The following is a 15,038-nucleotide window of genomic DNA, read 5'->3' as shown; positions in this document are numbered from 1 at the left end:
ATACGGGAAACTGACATGTCGATCCCCGCTGGTTTACTCACGCTTCTATATAAGTATATATCTTAGAAAACAAGATTAAAAAAATAACAGCTTTAAGGTTGGATCTTTCTCCTATTTCTTCATAGAGTAGTTGATGCTTTGGATATAAAAGAAAAACCAAAAAAAAAACAAAATCTTTTGAAAAGATTCTGGTTCTACAATACATAAATGAATAAAGGCATGTTAAGATGTATTTTTTCTTTTGATAAATGAGTTTTTATGAATTCAATGATCTTTTTAGGGACTCCTTCTTTTTAAATTCTACTCATATATGAAGTTTTATACATTATTAGTGTAAATAAATTTCTCACTATCATGTAAATAATTTTCTCACTAAGAAGCGAATTCAATATTTTAAAGTTTTTGAGTTTTCATGGCGATCTCAAGTTAATACTATACTATAATAAATGAATTCACAGTGAAATTTTTATAAATGTTTAATTGATATCTTATAGCTAGGGTTCGTACATAAGTTACTGATTTCGCTTGAACACACACGATATGTGCTAGATCTACCACTATTTACAGTATTGTTAAATTACTCAAAGAATTTCTACAGATTTTTTTTTTGAAATTTGAAATTTATAATCATGAAAATAAAATAATTTATCATGCTATAACAGCTAAAAGTAATTGATAGGTGTAAGATTTAGTACCGCTTCACCATAAAAGAAGCTTTCAAAATATATTTTTTGAGAATCTTAAACAGGCAATATTTTTGGATAAGTTTTTCAGAATCATCATAAGAATTCTTCAAGAATAGACAACTTCAGTTAACTGTCAATGTTACAAAAGTCAAGTCAACATGTTGAAATTACTGTAAATTAATATAACACATTAAATTACATCAATAGCACAATTAAAATTTCACAACGTCACTGTATGTACTTTTTTTTTTTTTTTTGACTTTTCAGTACAAATATATGCTTCTACTCTCGAGTCTCTACTAGCAATTGCTTTTTTGGGACTGCTGTTTTTAGCCCCAGACACAAAATACACAGCTGGATTTATACTGCAAAATTCAAACAAAATAATCAAATTTTGAGATTTTTTTCTTCAAAATCTTTGCTATTCCAGGTACTATATTGAAGTAATATTTCTATTCTGTATTTAGTAAATTTTTGTTGGTTCTGAAATGGGTTTGTTGGATTATTCTTTTCATTTTCTTTATCATATGTTTTAGTGGGGGAAAAAGGTAGTACTAGCATTAATTGTTAAGGAATGAAATCCTGTAAACATAAATCTATTACTTGCTAAAATTGGAAGTATAGGAAGCATTTTAAGTGAAGTTATGGATCTTTCTAAAAATGAGATGTTTTGTTTTCTTGGTTTCACTTTATTGTTTCAATTTTTAGCATCTTTCTGCACCTATTTTTTTTTTTGGGTTAGTTATATTAATTGTAATCTTTCACATAATTAATATGCAGAATGGTAAAAGGGACAATGCAACTATGGCTACGTGCAATAATAACTTTGCTTATATTGATTATTACTGAAGGGCACCCAGTTGATATTACTTATCTACAGAGTGCAGTAGCTAAAGGAGCTGGTAAGATTATATTTGAATCAAAGTGATTTTTTTTTTTTTTGTCCAAATAACTCTGAGCACCGGCGGATCCGATCAGAGACGGAGCTAGAATTTAGAGTTTATAAATTTTGATCTTACCACCTAACTTAGAGTTGTCATAGTTACTGGTTCATAATTAAATATTTTTCAATATTCAATTGATTTCCTAATACAAATACATGGTCTAAACAAAAGTTACTTGATTCGTCCGACCATAACTAATACTCTCCCTCCGGCCCTGGATCCACTCAGAGGTGGAGGCAAACTTTTGAGAGTTCTAAATTCTAGAAAAGATAGTTTATTGAGTTCTAAATAAATTATTTATAAGTGAATTTTTAACACAAGCCAAAGGAAACCCGAACTCATAAGCAGAACTGTAGCTCCACCCCTGGATCCAATGTAGAAGTCGTGTCTGATTTGAACTTTATGTAGGTGTATGTGGAAAAAAAAGGTATAGATGGAGTTAAATATATTTATTTTAGGATTTATAGTCTCAACTTAGAATTGACGACGTTTAAATCCTGACTCCGTCAATGATTTGAGAAAAAAAAATGAAGAATGTGAAAATATGTTCATTTTTTGTTTATGCCAATGTTATGTTTGCAGTATGTTTGGATGGGAGTCCGCCAGCATACCATTTTGATAAAGGATTTGGAGCAGGAGCTAACAACTGGTTTATCCAACTTGAGGTTTGTCTCTTAATGCATCATAGATATCCTTCACAAAATATACTATTGATATGTCCCTTTTTTTGATGAGTATATTTGGATGATTTCTCGATTTGTTCGTATCACCTTTGCGAGGGCCATGCTAATTTTCTTAGTATCATTCAAATTTTATCCAATGTTCTTGACGTGTTAAGATTTCTAGGTTCATATCTTATTTTAAAAAATGGCCAAATGAGCCTCATTCTTCTTCTCTCCATCACCTTCCACCATTTTTCCACCAATAAATCTCTAAATAGAAGAAACAATAGAAACTCATCATTCAAAAGCTACCAAAAATCAATAGTGTTTCATTGAAAACCAAAGATTAATATGAAATTCTTACCTATAAAAAAAGTATGAAATTCTTACCCAAAATGTGTATTTGCCACATCAAGTCTTCTCTTTGCTACATCAGCGGTCAGGGAGCAATATATTCCATTTGAAAGTAGTTTAAGGGGGTAACAGGACCCCCGTAAAGATAAAATGTGTAATTAGAATTTCGGTCAAACGTTGGGGGGCCATTTGGCCATTTTTCTCTATCTTAATTTCAAACCAATTGTTAACCTTTTCCCTTTTAAAATTCTTGAAACAAGACAGTGGAGGTACGCGCAAGCTTGCTTGGATACTTCTATTATAAGAAAAAAGAGAAATTAAAAAAAAAAAAAAACTATTTCGAGCTTTTGCATTGATGGTGATTTACAAACAAAATGAGCAATGAAAAAACAGTTAAAAGTTGGATTATTAGGTTTCTGATCGAAATAATATCACAAAATTGGTTGCTTGGAGGACAATAACTTAGAAGAATTTGAACACATTGTGAATGAATTCTTTGACATTCTTTTAAAACGTTAAAATTGCCTACATGAATTTGCATTCGGATTCATCATATGACTTCGTAATTTCAGGGAGGAGCATGGTGCAACAACGCCACGACTTGCCTTGCCCGTGCAAAAACACGATTGGGATCATCTAAACTCATGGCAAAGACAGTGTCTTTTTCCGGGATTTTGAGCAACAAGGCTAAGTTTAATCCAGGTGAAGTTTCACTCTTCTCACATAGTACATAGTTTTCATGCCATTTTTTATACCCTTCTGATTGACTGTGTTTTGGAAATTTTAGACTTTTACAACTGGAACAGAATTAGAATTAGATATTGTGATGGAGCATCCTTTACTGGTGATGTTCAAGCAGTCGATCCGGTAATTTTATGATCATAATATAATCATTGATTTGATGTAAATGATGATGCTGTCCTAGTTTCTTAATGACTTCTAGCCTATTTGGCCAAGCTTCTTGGAAGCCAAAAGTGCTTATTTTAGAAAATTTAAGTGTTTGACAAAGCTTTTAGAGAAAAAATAAGTGTTTCTGGGTAGTGGTGGAAGTTGTTTTTTAAAAATAAAAAACAAAAAAAGCTTTTTCCAATAAGCACTTTTGGGACCTAGCCAATCACAAATTACTGCTAGAATATTGACAAAAGTGTTTTCCAAATTGATAGTCAAACACGAACTGCTACTCTTCAAAAGTACTATTTCAAAAAGCACTTTCCAAATTAAACAAATTTTGAAAGTTTGACCAAATAGGCAATTCATCAATTATTTAACAGACATGAATTATTTTCATGGATTCTGATGGACATGTTGAATTATGTTAGAAAACAAAGGTATACTACAGAGGAGCCAGGATTTTTTCAGCTGTTATGGAGGATTTCTTGGCAAAAGGAATGAAGAACGCTCAGAATGTACGATGCATCAATCTACTCATTCCGTCCCAATTTATGTGACACACTTTCTTTTTTAGTCTGTTCCAAAAAGACTGTCATCTTTCTATAATTAGAAACAACTTAACTTTAAAATTCCTCTTCTGCCCTTAATGAAATGATTTATAACTACACAAGTGTCTAAGGTTTGTTTTAGACCACAAATTTCAAAAGTTTTGCTTTCTTTAACTTTGTGCCTAGTCAGACGATCCCACATCACTTAGTTGTTGACAGAAAGTTTTTTCTCATGGCAGGCTTTTCTGGCGGGATGTTCGGCTGGTAGTTTGGCTGCAATTCTACATTGTGACAGATTTAAAAGTCTCCTGCCACCGGGCGCTAAAGTTAAATGTCTTTCCGATGCTGGTTTCTTTATCAATGCGTAAGCGTTCGCGTTTGTTCTTTGATAACTGTGGCACTTTCGAAATCAACTAGAAATTTAGATTTCCGATTTGCGACTAGTAAAATTGGGATAATTACATTTTTGGACCGCTCAAAAGAATAATAGAGAACAAATGTATATGTTTTGTAAAGTATAAATATACATATTTTCTACTTAAAATATACATTCAATATACATAAATATACATATAATATACATAAGCAGTGTATAGATTTTGTATATTTTGGCGAGCGCCCGTAATTATTTCAGCCAACGGGCCAAAAATGAAAAAATCCCTAACAAATTTGGTTCTCTGTTGCAGGAAGACTGTTGCAGGTACCTCTCATATCGAACAGTACTACGGTGAAGTTGTCAACACACATGTATGCTTACTTAACCTCTTCCTCATGATTCTTCCTTTATGCTTTGTGATATAGCTAGTTTCACAATTTACTGCCATGCTCTATCGTATATTCTTCTGGTTATTACATACCAAAACTTAGAGGATAAAATAGGTATTTGGCCATCGAAAGTTCGAGAAATCTGGTTCAACGACCGTTATATAGGCATAGTCAGTGGCGGAGCCAGGAATTAGGCGAAGAGTGTGCAAATTTTCTTCTCACTTGTGTTAAAGGTGTGCAAAATTAAATATATACTCATAATAACGAACATTTAACCTATGTATACTGTATAATTTTCTGACGAAGGGTGTGCACCGGCCCACCCTTCGCCTAAGGTGGCTCCGCCCATGGGCATAGTGAAGTGACTTTTCTGTCACAATCAAAAGAAACATGATTTTACTAGATAATTTCGAATAGTTAAGTGACCATTTGAGTAATGGACGTCCAAAATTACTCTCGGACCTACAAGGATATAAATTCCGTGTACGAATAAGGAATGAAAAACGGAAGTAACAGTAAAGTCACTAAGAAAGTTTTCTAGATTCTACTTAAGAAAGTTTTCTAGATTCTACTTTAGTCGTCCTAAGCGTGTTACATTATCTTGGATTCAGGGTTCCGCGAAGAATTTGCCTCAATCGTGTACCTCGAGACTGAAACCGGGATTGGTAAGAGCAGTTATTTTCAAAAACAAAATGTTTTTTCCGCTTATTTGAAGCATCATATGTGAAAGCACCACAATTTATATTGCAGTGTTTTTTCCCACAAAATGTTGCGCAACAAATCAAGACACCACTTTTCCTAGTAAATGCAGCCTATGATTCCTGGCAGGTCAGTTTATGTCTGAAATTTCTTGCTCCTTTTTTTTTTTTTTTTTTTTATGATTTTCTTCCTTTTAACGATTTTCCATTTTCTGTGATGTATTTGTAAAATGAGACTATGTCTAGGAATGTAATCGAAAAGAGGAGGTAATAGATATAAGTAAGTGCACAGTTGGTTAAATCTTTTTGATTTCGAGGGCAAAAAAGTTCTCGATATGGACTTCTGTTTCATCTAAGTTCTGTTTGTTTTAGGAACTGAGATGTGCAATTGGCTGTCTCATTGTCGATATAAAGCATAAAACGGTCGTAAAACATCTGACATATATTGAGATGATCAGAGTAAAATATAAAGGAAACACAAGAGTCAATATCATGTCACAAGATTCTAAGATTTTATGCTACACAGGGAGAACGCTAAACAGTTACAGCAGCCGTAGAGCTTTAATAGAGAAAATGGTCACCTCAAGACGTTAGGTTACCACGTCGCCTCAGAACTTAATCACCTTCTCAAGTTACAACCTGTCTTGGATAAAAAAGTTAAGAAAAACTACCACCTTAATGAAAACAAACTTTGTGATTAATGCTCAAGTTGCAAGTTGCTGGAGAAAAGGACTACAGTAGGAAGAAGATGTTTTTACCGACTAGCTCTTTCACAAGTTGTGGTTAATCTGAATTGCTTCCTCTGTTCTACGAGACGAGTTCTCTTTATCACTGTCTTATAATTTCGTGCGTATAGCTCAAATGTAGATTAAAAATCAACATTTTGTTACTTAGGTAATAGCTGCATTAGAATTTAGTCTTCATCATCTCAAAGTTATGTTATATATATGCAATATATATGAGGACAATTTTGCCCTATAAATAATGGACTTTTGCTTCTTCGTTATTTTTAAAATATTCAGATAAAGAATATTTTGGCTCCTGGCGTTGCTGATCCTCATGGAACTTGGCACAACTGCAAGCTTGACATATTGAAATGCTCTTCTGCTCAGCTCCAAACCATACAAGGTTAACACTGTTTAAGCCCTTCGTTATTCCTTCGTTCATTTGGATGACACCGTTAAGCTATCATTCACGGAAATCCAGAGCACCTATGTGCTGGTAAATTAAAGGAAAACCACCTCAACTTGATCAGAATAAATGTCACTATGGAATCAGACCGTCCTTTGTTGCTACTGCTTCAAAAGAAGCTAACCAGTTATAGTATGCGGGAAAATGCTAAATTATATGATATGTACATCTAAAAGTTGTACTTTGCTCTGTGTCTAATACATGGAGTAATTTCTCAGCTTTTAGGTTGGAGTTCTTAAAAGCATTGAATTCACTTGGCCCATCCTCGACAAGAGGGTATTACATCAATTCCTGTTATGCACATTGTCAAACTGGAACACAAGAGACATGGCTAAGGGACGACTCGCCAATATTGGCTGGCACGGTATGTAATCGATTAAACCCTATTTTGACGTTAGGTCTATTAAAAAAAGTCCGTCATTCTGAAAAAACGGGAATTAGCTACGGACAAATATTATAGCTAAACAACAAAAACCGTCGCTAATTCTATTTAGCGACGGATTATCACAAAATTCTGCTAGGTACGAGCAATATAATTTAGCGAAGCAGTTCGTAGCTAATTCTATTTTTTTTTTTTTTTTTTAGTGACAACTATTGACATTGCTAAAAAATTGTTTTATGCAGACAATTGCCAAAGCAGTTGGGGACTGGTATTATGATAGAAAACAATTCCAAGAGATTGACTGTCCTTACCCCTGCAACAAGACCTGCAAGAACCGGAAGTTTGAATCTCGTCAGATAATATAGATGACTGATGAATGTTTTTCTGTGAGATTGTTATACAGAGACTTCCAGATTTTCCAAAAGTGAGAAAGAGAAAATATGGAATTAAAGAAAGTGTGTATCAAGTATGTTACAATAAAGTGTGTATCAAGTATGTTACAATAAGGGAAAGCCAACACTGCGCAGAATTGTGTGCTTTGGTTTCCCAGGAGAAACTGTTTTGTATCATATTTTTTAGGTTAGATTTTATGTATCTTGTTATAATTTAAAAGTCAATAATAAGCTTTATTGCAGTGCTAATGCTATCCTTTACAATTCACAATATTGAAAAAGGGTATCGTGATTCAACTTAATTAACATTCTTGGTGCATACTACTCTTGTGTCTCAAATTATCTAGAGTCAATTTAACTAATCTTTAAAACAAATTAGATCAACTTAATATTTTAAAACAAAAATTTAGATATTTAAAAACTAAATGAAAAGTATCATAATATACATTTTTTCCCATTTCAATATAATGAAGTTTTAAAATGTTGATCAAAATTTCACATAGTTTGAATATCAAAAAGCGAAAAATATCAGATAAACTGGGATGGAAAGAGTACTATTCTTGAAAGTTTCTAGGCTTTTTGAGTTCTTCTGAACTGTCGCTGGATGAGGAAGAAACTATTGTTTCAAACCTTTCACCATTGCTGCATGCTCTTGAATACTTCCATATCCTTGGATGAACAGAATTCTCCTTTCTTAGTGAGGCCATTATTTGAAATAAAGTATAATAACTTGACCTTGTAATTATTTTTTACCAAGTCAGCCTTGTGGAATACCAGGGGTTGTGACTAATCAGAGGTCTTGAATTCAAAACCTAAAATGGAAATCCTAGCAGGGAGCGCTTCTCTTTTAATTGATCTTATACACAAACCGAATCCGAATTAATTGGGGCCTCAAAAGTGGATATCAAACCCTGGGTGGAAATTGGGGCCTTTTGTCCAATTTTCAGATTTTTTTTTTTTTTTTAAGGAATTGTACACAACTGCATTGGTAATTAAAAAAATTACTATCTACCAAAACAAAAGATGTATACCCAAGTGATCATAGAGTTGGCACAGGGCATGTCAGAAGTGACATCCTATACATTGCAAACAACACATTGTTCCAGTTGCAAGAACTAAGACGACGATAAACTTGTCCAAATAGAGCTTAGCTAGCAAAATTGGACAAAGCTAGTCGAATACATAAATCCTTTGCCTAGAAGAGGAAATCCGGCAGGTCATGAAACAAGAACGTGGTCATCTTGTTCCAATCAAACCAATTCTATCCCCGCTTCTCTCACTGAATCAATAACTGCTTTGACCTTCCCATGGTATCGTTGCTCTCTCTTATAGAAAACAGATATGGCCGGAATACCTTTAATCTGCAACCGCTCTCCCAACAACTTGCCTATTTTTGCAGCGGCAGCAACATCTCTAGTATTTTCTTTTGCTTCTACCATGGCAAGCCTTAAGCCTTTCTCTTGTGTGCTTGCGGAAGCAGCCACTGTTGCCGTTGGTGTGTGAACTACTTGAGCATTTACGTACTTGTTTGTGAAGTGCATCCTCAGCACGTAAGGTTTGAGATACTTCAGCACTCTTTCTGGTCTAACTGGTGGAGGAATCACCATTTCTGCTTGAGCAAACACAGATATCAAAGGAAGAAGTTGTTAGGTATTTGGTGTGAATGGGAAATGAAAATTTTATTTCCATTGCCTTTTTCGGAAAAATATTTTTTTGTCGAAAAGGCACATGCCTTTTCAGAAAAGACACACCTATTTCGTTAACAGACACCTGTTGTTAGTTATAAATATCTAGTCATCCCTTCAAATTTTTCTAATGAAAAATTCTGAATTCTTCTATCTTCTTCTTTTGCACTTCATAAAAAATTCGGTGTGATTTTACAGCCTTCGAGTGGTTCGCTGTCACCAAAGTTTGCAGTACCGCTACTACGGTGAGTAAATCGTTCTATCCTGGGAGGATATATTCCACAACCTCGGGTACATTGAGGGGAATAATTTCCTTAAGGACACACTGTGCATTCAGTGGGCTCGATTTTTGTTCTTACATATTTTTCCAGACACTGTTCTTAGTTTTCCAGTTTCTGTTTTATATTTTCAAAAATTATTGTTACTGTTTTAACAATTTTATAACAGAAGTATCATCAAGGAGGTTAACTTAAATATGAAATGATCTCGGATAGAGCTCAACATTCAGGAAGTAGTTCTCATCTTCAAGAAAGTGCCATTAAATATGGGTTATATAACTGACCATCTAAAAATGGATCAAATACAGATATTATCCACTAAAAAATGGATATCGAGATGGATAATATGGATATCATCAAATACTACCACTTATTTGCTTGATATTTTTCATGAGTGCTTGCTTTCTAGGAGTCTAAGCTTATTTTGACTTTGAACTTGTGTTCTACTTCTACCTAACTATTCCTGAAACCATGGAGAATATAGATATTCATATTATCCGTTGGTTAACCCTCTTTATCTGCGTTAAATATGGGTGGGTCGGATATTTTAACGTTTCTGTTTAACCCTTTTCGATCCGCCCATTTGCCACTCCTACCCTAGAGCTAATTATTACTAATCGTATCAGATAGCTAAAAGTTACTCCCTCTGTCCCAAAAAGAATGATACATTTCCTCATTTGGCAACAATTTAGCTAAAAGTTACTCCCTCTGTCCCAAAAAGAATAATACATTTCCTCATTTGGCAACAATTTAACTTTAAACTTTACCTTTTACGCTCAACGAGATGATTTATAACCACACAAATATCTTTGACTTATTTAGACCACAAGATTCAAAAGTCTTCGTTTATTTCTTAAACTCCGTGCCAAGTCAAATTATATCACATAGATTAGAATGGAGGGAGTGGTAAAAATCCACCTTTCATGAGATGGCTTCACAGGGCTAAGTAACAAATCACGCAAGAAAAGGGTTAAGCACTGGATTTACAACTCCACGGATCATTGAAGACTCGACTTCGTCCTTGTTGCTTTCATCGACCAATGGAGAATTATTTTTAGCTAGAATTCACTTTTACACTCAGGGGCGGAGCTATAGTGTAATATGGGGGTTCGGCCAAACCCAGTAGCTTTTGCGTAGACCCTATTTTTGTATTAGAAAATCCAGTAAGCGTATACAACCATTTAAATGCGAACCCACTTACAAAGGTAAGTTGACGGTCTAGTGGTAAGGAAAAGGCAAAGAGCCTTCCGCGTCCAAGAGCTGGGTTAGAACTCAGCTTTCAACATCTTTTTCCTTTTCTTGTTATGGGTACATAACCTGCTGATGCAGGTTATCATTTGTTTTTCCTTCCCTTTCTTCTATACACACAGATTTGTGTTAAAAAGAGAAAATTATTTTTAAAAACATAAGATTGATAATTAAAAAATGCAAAAAGAACGTTCCACTCTAAAACAAAAGAGGCTCACCGTTTCTTTCACAAACATCAAACCCAAAATCAGATATCTACGAAGACCCAAAACCTATTCCGTCTTCTTCTTCAAAAACTACAAAAGCCTTTGCCCACCGCCACCCACTCTCTGTCGGAGTCCAAACCTCCGGCTGGTGACGGGTAGGTACATGAACTCTTTCAGTTTGTCGCTTTTTTAAATATATTAAATACTGATATTTGTTTATTAATTTGACGATTGTTATACATTAGCTTGAGATAGTTGTCTTGTCTCAAAATTTCGAACCCCCAAACCCCAAATCCTGGCTCCGCCTCTGTTTACACTCCTCCGAGCTTCATATATAAATTGATCCAAATCCTCAGTAGACATACATAAAATGAACCAATGTCATCAGAGAAGTCAGGAGTAAGAAAGAACCAACCCCTGATGTCCAGGATTTGAGGACACTTCCTACATCGTTGGTCAATCTGTAAATCTACTCCTTGGCAGTGTCATTTTCTCCACAATTTGGATACTCCTCTTGAATATCTTAGAAACTTAATGTATCATTTCACATCAAGAGAGGTAATGTTCTATGTATTACATTTTACAATTATACGGACAACAACAGGAGAGGAAAAATGGGTTTGAGAACAAGGCAAATGAAGCCTGAAAACAGCAGGAACGGAGCAAGTAAGCTTATTGGGACAAGGTTCAGATTAGGCATCGTTGGCAGACAAGATTAGGTAGAATAGTGAGTTGAGATGCAAACATCTTGGCGCAAATTTGGGATAGGATGAAGGATCGAGCAGGGCAATTGATCACATTCAGGGGAACAACAACTTTCTTTTAGACTCTTATTTCTGTTTGTCAGCATATACTAAGAGGAAATAACGCAAACCAACAAATTTAATACCTGAGAGAAACATAACTTTTTTTTACAGGAAAGAGATATGAAACAAACTAGAAATTCAACACACAAATAGGAACCAACTGATTGTAATAAAGCCAATTCACTGAATTACAAAGCTAGAAAGTGATCTGAAATGGAATAGTAAAGGAAACTATAGAAATATAGAAGAGCAGGGGGATCAGAATAGAGATATTAAAAAAGACGAGAAATAAAAACTTGCTTAACAATTTCCTACCGTAATACAACTGATCTTAACTATTTATACTGTGCTGCACATCCCATGTTTTGTCATTTCGAATGCTTTATCAAGATGTACTTAATCCGGTCGGTTCGTTTCGATTTTACAAGTTTGGTTCAATTTTTTGATTTCCGATTTTGCAAAACTGTAAACCAAAATCCAACTGAAATTAATAAGGTTTTCAATTCGGTCTTCTAAAGTTGGATTCGGTTATTTTAGTTCGGTTTTCTGCTTGAGCCTTACTCCCTTCGTTTCATAATAAGTGGTGTTTTAGGATTTCAAGAAGAAACTGATCTTATTCTTCCAAAATTACCCTTATTAACATAATCAAGAATCATTAAGTAGTTTTTCTAGGAAAGATTACTTAGAAACAGGTAAAATTTAATTAGGGGTAAGTTGGTAAAAACACTTCTAATTTTTTTAGGAGTGAGCAATTCCTTAAGGGTTGTGCATAAGCTAAAAACACCACTTATTATAAAACGGAGAGAAAGTTAAATAGTTTTTCTGGCCAAAAAAGGAGCATCCGAACAGACCATAAAAACCCCTTTTTTTTTTCCTAACCCAATTAGAGAGAAATCAAATTATGTACTACTCCCTCCGTCCCATAATAAGTGTCATCTTAGCCAAAAATACGTATATTAAGAAACCAATAATGTAATGTGAAGTTTACCAAATTGCCCTTATATAATAAAAACAAATTACTTTTACCTCTTGGTTAGAGCATGCACAAGAAGTAAACCTTTTGACATTGAAAATTCAACAATACCAAGTTACTATGTGGCTTTTCCAATCATCATTTAGATGTTACTTTATTGTCCAAAGGTAAAATTGAAAAAAACTAGCCAATTTCTGTCTTGGTTTCTTAGGGTGACACTTATTATGAGATAAAATAATTTCACTAAGATCACACTTATTATGGTACGGAGAGAGTACCTTATTACTAGCAAAATAATCCAAAACCCAACCCTGCCACATGGAAACTATCACTCAATCAGTAGGTTGCTGCTCTCATTTATTCCATTAAAAACTTTAAATGAGAAAATAGATATGCATGAACTATAAATTGCAAGCAGACCATAAAAAAACACGAATTGTTGTAGACAAAATATATATCAGAAGCTTCAAATTCTCAAATGGGGAAAAGACTAAAAAAATTCATATGATCAATAACACATACTCCCTCTATCCCACAATTTATGTGATACATTTTTCTTTTTAGTTTATCCTGAAAAAAAAATGATACATTTATATATTTGGAATTAATTTAACTGAAAAATTACATTTTTACCCTTAATGAAAATCAGCCAACCAAATATCTAGCCACAAGTTTTAAAAGTCCGTGTCTAGTCAAGCTATATCACACCATTTAGGACGGAGGGAGTATAAGAGAGATAATCTTACCTGGAACTGCTTTATAACGACGAGAAATCGCAGTGGACGGTGACGGTGTTACAGTTAACGGCGGTGGCCAGTGGCTAGTGTTTGAAGTCGATTTTGTGGAAAGGTTAAGGGGTGAAAGAAAAAGGTTTTTGGGCCTAGTGAAAATGGAATGGGCTGCTAAGTGAAACGGGTAGGCCAATTCATTTTTGGGCAAAAAACATATGTACATAGTAAGTGGGTATATTCACAAAACATAACGATACTTTTCAGTTTATAAAAGAGATAAAGATTAAAAACACACCTCAACTATCACTTTTTTTTAGTTTCATACCTAAACTATCCGAAGGTTGAGAAACTACCTAAACTATCACTATTTAATTTGCAAAACACACCTGAATTAAATGTGTGAACTCACTCTCCAAAAGGCAAGTGAAGCTGAAATTTTCTTAAAAAACAATTTTCCACATAGCATAAGTAATGCTACGGTGGCACCTACATGGAAATTAAAAATATTTTTTTTATAAAAAAACTGCATTATTTTTTTTAAAAAAAAAACTGCATTATTTTTTTAAAAAAAAATCAGCATTTTTTTTAAAAAGATTTAAAAAAAATATATGATAAAATAATAATTTTTGTAAAAAAAATATCAAAAAATTTAGAAAATCAGAAAAAAAAATGATTTAAAAAATGGATAAGTTGATTTTTCAAAAAAAAAAAAAAGTGAAAACTCAATAATCAGTTTTTTTTTTTAAATAACTTTTCCATTTTTTAAAATATTTATTTTCTATAATTTTGATATTTTTTTACCAAAATTATCATTTTTCAGTTTATTTTTTAAACTAATAGATTTTTTTAAAATTTTCATCTAGGTGCCATTGTGACATTATTTATCCGCGTGGACAACACTTGGCAACATTTTTATATAAAATGGAGAGTGTAAATCACATGTCATTCAAGAATAATTTGAGGTGTGTTTTGCAAACTAGGTAGTGATAGTTTAGGTAGTTTTCTCAACCTTCTGATAGTTTAGGTATGAAACTAAAAAAAAAAAAGGATAGTTGGGGTGTGTTTTTGACCCTTATCTCTTTATAAAATATATCAATAGATTTGTTACAAAATCTATACGAATCATGTAAATTAAAAAGAAACAAATAAAACACATTAAATAAACTATTTTTCTTATTTCATCCACTTTTCTCTTTCCATTCAAAATTAAGAGATATTGTTCCCTGATTTTCTCCAACTTTTGCACTTTTATTTCATCCACTTTTCTCTCCCCATTCAAAATTAAGAGATATTTTCCCCTAATTTTCTCCAACTTTTACTCAAAAAGTCCATTCTAAACGATAATTTTTATGTACAAAGTTGATATACCATAAAGCATATATGTATAATTTTTGTATGCAATATGTATAACTGTATAAATTCGTTATAATTTTTATATATGAAACATGTATAAAAATCGTATGTGTATTTTGATTATGATAAAGTACATTTAAATTGTATAAAATATAATCAAAGTATGTATAAATTTTGAGAAAATATGTATAATAAATTTGTAATTGATACAAACCAGATTCCATACAAAGTTCATACATCATAAA

The 15,038-nt window shown here is 33.2% G+C and overlaps 2 protein-coding genes and 1 non-coding gene across 5 annotated transcripts; 1 reads left to right on the top strand and 2 right to left on the bottom strand.

The window, feature by feature from the left end:
• Positions 1-956: 956 nt before the first annotated feature.
• LOC132609599 (pectin acetylesterase 8-like) lies at positions 957-7,762 on the top strand. Of its 2 annotated transcripts, XM_060323659.1 has the most exons (13): positions 957-1,116; positions 1,467-1,588; positions 2,213-2,295; positions 3,219-3,348; positions 3,434-3,513; positions 3,966-4,052; positions 4,325-4,449; positions 4,772-4,832; positions 5,462-5,515; positions 5,601-5,678; positions 6,571-6,676; positions 6,958-7,103; positions 7,364-7,762. In XM_060323659.1, exons 2-13 carry the CDS (start codon positions 1,468-1,470, stop codon positions 7,484-7,486), a joined length of 1,194 nt encoding a protein of 397 aa, XP_060179642.1. In that variant the 5' UTR covers positions 957-1,116; position 1,467; the 3' UTR covers positions 7,487-7,762. The 2 variants fall into 2 exon arrangements, with proteins under 2 accessions (XP_060179642.1, XP_060179644.1); XM_060323661.1 differs by lacking the exons at positions 957-1,116; positions 1,467-1,588; positions 2,213-2,295 and adding an exon at positions 2,893-2,915.
• Positions 2,365-2,469, bottom strand: LOC132612382 (U6 spliceosomal RNA). Its single transcript, XR_009571751.1, has one exon. It is a non-coding gene; the product is annotated as a U6 spliceosomal RNA (small nuclear RNA).
• Positions 7,763-8,522: 760 nt separating the features above from the next.
• Positions 8,523-13,610, bottom strand: LOC132609598 (uncharacterized). 2 transcript variants are annotated; one of them, XM_060323657.1, is made up of 2 exons: positions 13,456-13,610; positions 8,523-9,122 (listed from the first exon to the last, which is right to left on the bottom strand). In XM_060323657.1, exon 2 carries the CDS (start codon positions 9,118-9,120, stop codon positions 8,764-8,766), a length of 357 nt encoding a protein of 118 aa, XP_060179640.1. In that variant the 5' UTR covers positions 9,121-9,122; positions 13,456-13,610; the 3' UTR covers positions 8,523-8,763. The 2 variants fall into 2 exon arrangements, with proteins under 2 accessions (XP_060179640.1, XP_060179641.1); XM_060323658.1 differs by lacking the exon at positions 13,456-13,610 and adding an exon at positions 12,988-13,315.
• Positions 13,611-15,038: the final 1,428 nt, after the last annotated feature.

The sequence above is a fragment of the Lycium barbarum genome, chromosome 9, assembly GCF_019175385.1.
Source record: "Lycium barbarum isolate Lr01 chromosome 9, ASM1917538v2, whole genome shotgun sequence".
Taxonomy (NCBI): domain Eukaryota; kingdom Viridiplantae; phylum Streptophyta; class Magnoliopsida; order Solanales; family Solanaceae; genus Lycium; species Lycium barbarum.
Note: the sequence above shows the minus strand (reverse complement) of the source record. Positions and strands in the feature narration are given on the sequence as shown.